The 9,025-nt window shown below is 39.4% G+C and overlaps 1 protein-coding gene across 1 annotated transcript in view; it reads left to right on the top strand.

The window, feature by feature from the left end:
* The window catches only part of CCDC93 (CCC complex scaffolding subunit CCDC93), a 105,812-nt gene that overhangs the window by 8,526 nt on the left and 88,261 nt on the right, over window positions 1-9,025 (top strand). The window contains 3 exon segments of the mRNA XM_032794040.2: window positions 2,282-2,393; window positions 4,335-4,433; window positions 7,302-7,358. Of these exon segments, the coding sequence (XP_032649931.1) occupies window positions 2,282-2,393; window positions 4,335-4,433; window positions 7,302-7,358 (268 nt within the window).

Here is a 9,025-nt window from a genome sequence, read left to right as displayed (position 1 = left end):
GATATGGTAATACCGATTTCAGCGCTACTCCTCTCGTCGGGGAGGAGTACAGAAACCGGTTTAAAGAGCCCTTTATATCCATATAAAGGGCCTCGTTGTGTGGACGGGTGCAGCATTAAATCAGTTTAACTCTGCTAAAATTGGTATAAACGTAGTGTAGACCAGGCCATAGTTTCAGCTACTATATCTGCATCTGTGTTCCCCTCTTGATTTTCAGTGATGTTTACAATCATGTCATTTTTAAAAAAAAATTATTTTTCTCCTCTGTTGCTTTGAGAGACATCCACATCACCAGAGGAAATGAGCTGTACGCAAAGTACTCTTAAATGCACAAAGAAACAGAAAATAGGGATGAGTGTATTTTTATCTCTTATAAAAATCTTAGATGTTAGTTTTAATGGTAGCAGGACAAAAAAATCAGTTGTGTCCCCTTAAAAAGAAAGTCACCCTTGATACTGTTACTTTAATGAGAACGTTTTAGTTGGGTTTTTTTGTTGTTGTTTTTTTAAATACAGGGAAGTTTGAATTTAAACATTCCCATGGATTATTTGGAACTCAAAAAATAAAGGACTGTGCTAGTCTACAAGAATCGAAGTGGAACTTTATATTCTGTTTTAATTCTTCTAGCTGAAGAAAATGCAAAACGTAAACAGTGAGAAAACAGCAGAAATTGTTATAGCAGAATACTATTTGGATGTTTAATAATCTAAGTGTTAGTAGTATAAATAAGGATATTTGTGTTTTAAAATATATAACTGTTAATGTCTCAATGTTTCCATGCAGTTCTCAGGGTTGTGGTAAGAGATTAATTAGCAAGTATTCTATTGATGATGTCAGTGCACATTTTGCTAGCTCTTATTAGACAATGTTCTAATAATAAAAATCTTGGGCTAGCTATTATAAATGTAATCAAAATATTTATGGAAGCATAAATTATGTTTGTTATATGATTTCTTGTCCCTTTGGGACAAAAATATTTTAAACGGATTGCATGTATTCTTGGTTGTACGAAGAAAGAACACTATTGCATCTCATTAACACATTGACATAGTGGAAATTACATTCTAGGGTGCGTCATCTATAAGAGAACTACAAAATTCGCATTCAGCTATTTCTCTTCTAACTTCAGGCATTATCCCCGGTTTCTGGATATTTTCTCCCACTCTCTCCCATCCTTCTGGGCAATTTTCCTTCAAAACATCAGCAGCTCTTTAGGATGATAGTCTCTGCCACTGATGTCAGTATCTGGACACTTTTCTTTTTTTTTTCCCTCCTTTGTGGAAAATATATCACATCAGTGACTCTTAAGTTGTTTATAAAGATTGACTTCCTGAGTATGAGCACCAATTCATTGTATATTAGCTTAATTCTTTGTGGTCAGGAAAGAATGCTTTACTCCGAAATCCGTGACAAAACTCCTGTTAATTCAGTGGTGGAAGATTGAACCCCAGTAGAGTTATCCCCCTATTAAGCTACCTTTCACTTTAATAGCACTTTTATGAGCTGCAGAAAGACACTTTTTTTTTTTTTCTCTCAGTAAACTGGATTATATATACTCCAGCTGATTGGACTTTGTACACGTAAGCAGCATTCTTGGTAGATATTTCACTTTTACAATATTCTAGCTATTTTATGTAAAAGCAGCAAAGAATCCTGTGGCACCGTATAGACTATGTTAGTCTATAAGATGCCACAGGATTCTTTGCTGCTTTTACAGATCCAGACTAACACGGCTACCCCTCCTGATACTTAGCTATTTCATGGTTTTTGTAGGAGAGGGTGCTTAATTAGTAACAACAGCAGAGATCCACTCAGTTTTAAGTTCCAGATTTTCATCCTGAAATTGAACTTTCTTTGATTAAAATATATAATGTTTTAAAATTTAATCTCTCTATCTTTGAGCAGTTAAATGCATGAGCATGGTAGCAGAAACATATGTATAAAATAGATATCCCTCACGATCACGCTTGCACTGCATCTGATCAGCCTAAGATATTTTAAATTTGTTGTTGAGTAATGGAAATTAAGAAACAAGCAATAGGCTTATTAATTTTAAAAAATACGACTTCACAACTGTGCTCATAAAACAAGAGTTTTTTTTTTCCAGATTGTGTTATCCAGTTTCAGCCAATAGAGGGCACTTTCAAACTACTCTGTAATTTGGAAATCAGTATCCTAGGACCAACATGGCTACAACAACATTGCATATTTTGGAAAGGTCATTCTTTAAAAGTTAAACAATTTTATTTGTATACACTTTGATATTTTTCTTTTAAAATAGTGCCTTGACAGAGAAAATTGTGTCTGTCTTACCAAAAATGAAATGCCCCCACCGTTTGGAGCCGCATCAGATCCAGGGACTGGATTTCATTCACATATTCCCTGTTGTACAGGTAATAGCTTTGTTGTGCATCACACTTTTTTTTTTATTTTTTAAACAAAACAGAAGCCTTAAAACTTAGTCTAGGACTTATAATTACAGCGTGACTGCTGAGCTTTATATCTTCTGCAAGTTCTGCGTTGGAATGCAATATCAGGTTAAAAACTTTTTCTTTTAAGGATAAATATTTTAAAACACCAGGATGTCTTTATATAAAATGGAATTCTGAAGCACACTCTGACCCACATAAAGAACAAAACTGTCTGGATTACCTACAACATTGGGCTGGATTCTGCATGCAGTAGTGCCTGCCAGTTGGAAGAAATCTTGCTTTAGGATCTGCTAGTGTTGTGTGTGTTTTTTTTGAGCCCATGTAGGGTCCTGGTTCAGTAAGATATTCCTTGCAAAGTGTAATAAATATATAGAATAAGTTACAAGGAAAGTGGCTCCAAACACAGGACATAAAAGAGATTAAAAGACACTCAGTTTTTTTTTTTTTTTTTTTTTTAAGTAGTGGGGATCAGAGGAGTGTAAAGAGAAAGAAGAAAGGAAAGAATTAAAAATGGGGGGTGGGAAGAGTTAGCTTGCTTCTGCTCAGAAATTCTTTAAAGATGAACAGCAAGGGAAAAAGCTAAAACATTCCAGTCACTAGCTTGATGCTTTCTGGTTAAACTGTCCCACATCGTTTTCTTAGGTTTTATTGTGTATTTTGCTTTTTGGACTGAGATTGAGTGAAATCTAAATCTTCGGATTAAAAAAAATCAGTCAATCCAGGCAAAATTCCAATGAATATTCCTAGAAAATTCCTTGGCTTTTTCGAAATCAACTTTGACAATTGGTTTTTCAACTTGGGTGGGAGAGGCAATGAGATTTTGATGTGGAACTCAGCATTTTTCATTAATTATCACTGATTTGGAAAATCCATGAGAATAAATTTACAGAGTTTAAAAAGTTCTTAATGAAATAGGAGACATGAATATATGGGACAAACCGTATGTGACTATAACTAGTTCTGAAATGCATTGTTCTAGAAATAATGTAGCTCAAAATGTGCTATGTGACTCAAAAAACCTCCAAAGAGGCAGACTTTGCCTAAAGAAACTTACAAACTAAGCCTCTGGTTCTGCATTGTGATTTATCTGGTGGACTACTGCACCTACACAGAGACCTATTAAAGTCAATGACCCATGTGGTTCACAGTGTAGGATTAGGGCACTCGCTCTGTCCCCACTCCTTAAGTCATGCTTGTCTGTAGGGAGTGCACATGACTGTTATTAGCAAATATTTCCAACAGCCAGAAATGGGACACTGGATGGGGAAGGCTCTGTGTCACTCCAGAGAATTCTTTCCCGGGTGGGTCTTGCCCACATATCAGAGTCTATCTGATAACCATATTTGGGGTTGGGAAGGAATTTTCTCCCAGATCAGATTTGCAGAGATGGGGAGGGTGGGGGTGTTCTACCTTCTTGTGTAGTGTGGGGGACAGGTCACTTGCTGGTTTGAGCTAGAGTAAATGGAGAATTTTCTATAGCTTGAAGTCTTTGAATCAGTATTTGAGGACTTTAGTGACTCGGACAGAGGTTATGGGCCTATTACAGGAGTGGGTGACTGAGGTTCTGTGGCCTGCGATGTGCAGGAGGTCAGACTAGATGATCATGATGGTCCTTTCTAGCCTTAAAGTCTGACTCTATGATGTGTGGGAAGGCCTGGGTTACAGACACAGTATGTATGTTACTTAGTTTATGGCCTCTCTTTTTGGTTCTATTGGTATGTACAAAAATAGGGAAGATGAAGATAATAGCTAATGTTATAGAGCTATTTATGGAGTAAATCACTGAAGTGTCACACATCCATAAAAACTTTGGGTTTTGAAATATTTGATTTTTTTTTCTCTTTTTGCATACAAAATACTTAGAAATAAGTTGTTGCTTAATAGTATCAATGTTCTCTTTAGTGGCTGGTGAAACGTGCAATAGAAACTAGAGAAGAAATGGGAGACTATATCCGCTCCTACTCCATATCCCAGTTTCAGAAAACTCGTAGTCTACCAGAGGTAAGACCTAGCTAAATCTTTTTGTTTTCTCTCAAAATATGTCTATACATACATGGGGCTGTCTCCTCAGTTGCTGTAAATCTGTGTAACTGCATTGGAGTTGGTAATACTGTGCTGATTTACCTTAGCTGAGGATCTGGCCATGATTTTTTTTTTAGTCTATAACTGGATGGGTGTAGCTATAAGGATTACTGTTAGAAAAGCAAGTAAACACCAGAATCCAAATTGAAGGTCCATCTGCGTATATCGGGGGAGATGAATTCTTGCTGACCCCAAATAGTTCATAAGTATGATATTATCAGCCTTTGCTTAGAGCAGGCCTGCACAACTCGTAAAGCCACATTACTCCAAAGAAAACAGCTGAGGCCAAACCCGCCCCCCCCCCCCCCGCAGCACCTCCCGGCCCAACGGAAACACCCCACCCAGCACCGCCCAGCCCTGCAGAAACAAACCCTCCTTTTCCAGCCCTGCCCCACCAAAACAGCTGTGGGCCAAATAGGAAGATTGGGGTGGGGAGGTGATACTTTATTTTAAATCAGCCAGGGGCTCCCAGCTGAAGAGGTGGCTGGGAGCCCTCAGGGGCAAATTAAAGGGCTCGGCCAGCGGCTGGGGGAACCTGGAGTTTTGTGGGGCTGGGGCAGGGATTTAAAGGGCCCAGAGCTCCTGCCGCTGAGGGGAGCCCGAGCCCTTTAAATCCTGGCCCCAGCCCGGTTGCCAGAGCCACGGCCGGGATTCAAAGGGCTCTGGGCTGCCGGGAGCCCTGAGCCCTTTAAATCCCAGCTGCCGGCCGGGATTCAAAGGGCTCTGGGTTTCCTGCAGAGCGCAGTGTTTCCCTCTGTGAGCCGCACAGTGAGCCTCCGCGGGCCACATGCAGCCTGCGGGCCCAATGTTGTTGTGCAGGTCTGGCTTACAGCCACTGTTTCAGCTCAGAAAGTGACAATAGCAAATTGTTACAGTTGCAACAGCTCTGGGCAAAGTATCTCTGATAATGCTAGTCGTATTAGCCTGAAGGTTGAGATATGTAATATGTCCTTTTCTGAACAAATCCATTGGGACTAGTTCTCTGTAGGTACATCAGTTTATCTTCGCAATGGCTTATAGAAATGAAATATCTGAGGAGTTTACAGTTGCGTAGCAGACTACTTTTGCTTCAACTATGTGGAGTAGAATTCTAGTGTGATGGGCTGATTTGCTGTGCAATCCTTTTTTTCTCCTGGAGGTTGTGAAACTACATCTCTGAATATGTAACTGAAAACTTTATACCCTCTTGCCCATCTTCCCCCATTCTTCAGTTAAACTTGTTATGAAATTGTGGTATTCAATTGCATTGTCTTTAAGGAAGTATGAGTTTACAAACATCTGTGTACATCTTTCACTTGCTCATCGTAATTGGTTGTCTGAGGTTACTGTTGTGTTGTCTTTCCATAGACCATTTGTGCTAGGAATATTATGGACATCTAGAGTTAGACCTCTTTTTCCATTTTGGGGAGGTGCAGTTGCTATTTCAGGTTTGGTTTGGTTAACCAGTGAGATTGCTGATGCAGACTGGTGTATGTCTGAAATTTTCAAATGCCACTAAGGGAGTTAGGTGCACAACTAGTTGGACTCCTAAACCCCATAGGTCCCATTGGTCCCTTTGGTACCACTCATCCAGCATTATCAAAAGAGAGATTTAAAATCTCAAATGTCTAAACTATAATAATACAGCTGTTTTAGGAAGTGGATCCATTTTGAATACAGAATTGTGAGAGAAAGGATGGCCCAGTGGCTAGGGTGATAGGCCACAACTGGGGATACCTGGTTTCAATTCCCCACTCTGTAACAGATACAGACTTCCTATGTGACACTGGGCAAGTCATTGAGACTCTCTCTGCCTCAGTATCCTCATTAAAATGGAAATAATAATGCTAACAACCCTCCTACCCAAACTGAAATCTAAGTAACCGTTACAGTAACTCCTCACTTAACATCCTCCTGCTTAACATTGTTTCAAAGTTATGTTGTTGCTCAATTAGAGAACATGCTCGTGCAATGCTCCCTTATAATGTCGTTTGACTGCCTGTTCTGTCCACTGCTTGTAAGATTCTGTAGAAAAGCAGTGAGTTTACGAGGGAACATTGCCCAAATTCCTCTTCTCCACCTCCTCCCCCTCCCTCACAGTGCTTCCGCCACTGCCAAACAGCTGTTTGGTGGCGCTTAAGACTTTGGTGGGGGAAAAGGAGCGTGGATGCAGCTACCCCAGAGAGGAGGTGAAGTGGGAGTGGGAAGAGGTGGGCGTAGAGTGGAGCATCCCCTGGCAAAGTCGATGCCTGTTCTTCTCTGGGGAAGCTGCTACTGTGAAGGTGCTTCCTAGCATCCTTGCCTGCAGCGGGCTGTGCCTGTGTGAGGTAAGCCAGGGGCATTTCCAAACCACAGTGCAGTACTGTACAGTGTATGATGCCTTTTGTCTGCCCCCAAAAATTTCCTTGGAACATAATCCCCCGCATTTACATTAAATCTTATGAGGAAAAATGTATTCGTTTAACATAGTTTCCCTTAAAGTTCCTTTTTTCAGGAATATAACTACAATGTTAAGTGAGGAGTTACTGTACACCGAGACACTTATTTTCCTCAGCAATAAGTCCATGTTAATTTGCTTTGCTATTTCACCAAGGATCCTCAGTCTTGAGTAGGACACTATTGTACCAGTGCTGTACAAACAGAGAACAGACAGACTGATGCAATTGTAGAGTTAAGTGTACTTAACTGAATAATTGAACAGCTCATTTAGGAACCAGTTGACAAGTCTGCTTGCTAAATGCATTAGTAGTGTTGAGGCTTAAGCTCAATTTTTTTGGTTTTTAATTGTGTCAATTAATTGTCTTGCAGGATGATGAGTTTATGCAAAGGAAAGAGAAGGCTATCAAAACAGTTACCAATATCTTTGTAAGTACAATATATTGAGCTTTTATGATCAAGCTTCAGAACCTAAATGTTTAAAGACCTTTTTGTGAGTAATGAAATGTGATATTTAATTCTAATTAATGCAACTGCTACTGGGTTTTCTCATGAGGAGGTCCCAATTAGGTGCTGCATGTCAGATCGCTTTCTCAGAAAGGGTCATAGATGCCACCATTTCCCATTACAAACCTTTAGGTGTATAATTCACCACCGGCATAGAACTCGTCAGTTGCCATTGCAGGGAGTGTCTCTTTCCATGCCATCAAACAAAAGTCACAAGATGGCACATACATCATTAAAACTCTAGGAGACTAAAACATTCATTTGAAACTGTCAGAAACAGGAATATTTTACCCTTAATGTATTAAAATGGAAACAAGCCCTGGAAATTATATGTATTTAAATCTCAAAACTTGTTTTCATTGTAACTACTTGCTATAACTAATAACCAAAATATGAGCACTCCTTGCTAGTTATGCCTACTTGGCAATGTTTTTTCCTCAAGGCATTCAAACTCTGGAGAGTTGATACTTTTATTTTTCTCCTTCTTTAAACATATAGCTTCTAACCCTTCAAATGTCAAAACTGAAAAAGAAGCTGCTGCTATCAGAAACCATGTTGTTGCAAATAATGTTATGAATCAGATAATGCCACCAAGGATTAGTATATCATGTGTACTTTAACTGTCATTCTGTCTTACCTGAATTAAAATGTCTAGATAGCAGGCAGACATCTCTGTGCTCTTGTTTAGAGATACAAATTGTTTAGCAATCTGACTATCCATTTACTTTCAACATCAGCAATTTGCTTCACTTGTCCTTGATGCTCTCTGTACATTCAAAGGCCAAACTTTGAAAAGTGACTACTAATTTTGGTGGCCTCAATTTTGGGGTATTCAAATAAACCCTGCACAGAGGCCTGATCTTCAGAAAATGGTAAGTACCTGCCCTCTGGGGGTGGGAGGTGGAATTCCCCATTAATGTGAGTGGAGCTGGGTACCCAGAAATTTATGCCCCACAAAATGACAGTCAGCCTTGGAGTTCTTGTCTGTAGATTTTAAGGCCACTGTGATCATCTAGTTGACTGCCTAAATAAAACAAACCAAAGAACTTCACACAGTAATTCCTGCTGCATTGATGGGAATTATTCTTCCGTGCTACATAAGTCAACATTTTTGAGGAAAATAAGACTGAGGTTAAATTAGAGCATATATTTTAGGGAGCGATCCAATCTAGATTAAGAGTCTCAAAGTGGTGGTCAGTGTATCACTTCCCTTGACAGTATGTTCCATGGTTAATTACCCTCCCTGTTAAAAATGTTAATTACATTCTGCCATAATTGACCCCTCATCTTTCTTTGAACTACTGGCTGTTATGATGACCCTTTGAGTAACTCCACTCCAGTAGTCCATATTCCATAGCTGGAAATTAACCATCTTCCCATTCTAGGTTTGCCCTTTTCCATTTGCATACTCTGATAACATTGGTTCTGTTGCATAAGGAATGCAATCTTCTTGTTTATCAGCCGCATCATGTAAATTAAAGAGGTGCTGTCATGCTGAGAGGCAAACTCTAATGTGTCACACCTCACTTCCCCCTCTAAATCCATTGAACTTTCACCTGTTTTTCAAAGTTGTTCTAAGTTAAAGATAT

The sequence above is a fragment of the Chelonoidis abingdonii genome, chromosome 10 (assembly GCF_003597395.2).
Source record: "Chelonoidis abingdonii isolate Lonesome George chromosome 10, CheloAbing_2.0, whole genome shotgun sequence".
Taxonomy (NCBI): domain Eukaryota; kingdom Metazoa; phylum Chordata; order Testudines; family Testudinidae; genus Chelonoidis; species Chelonoidis abingdonii.
Note: the sequence above shows the minus strand (reverse complement) of the source record. Positions and strands in the feature narration are given on the sequence as shown.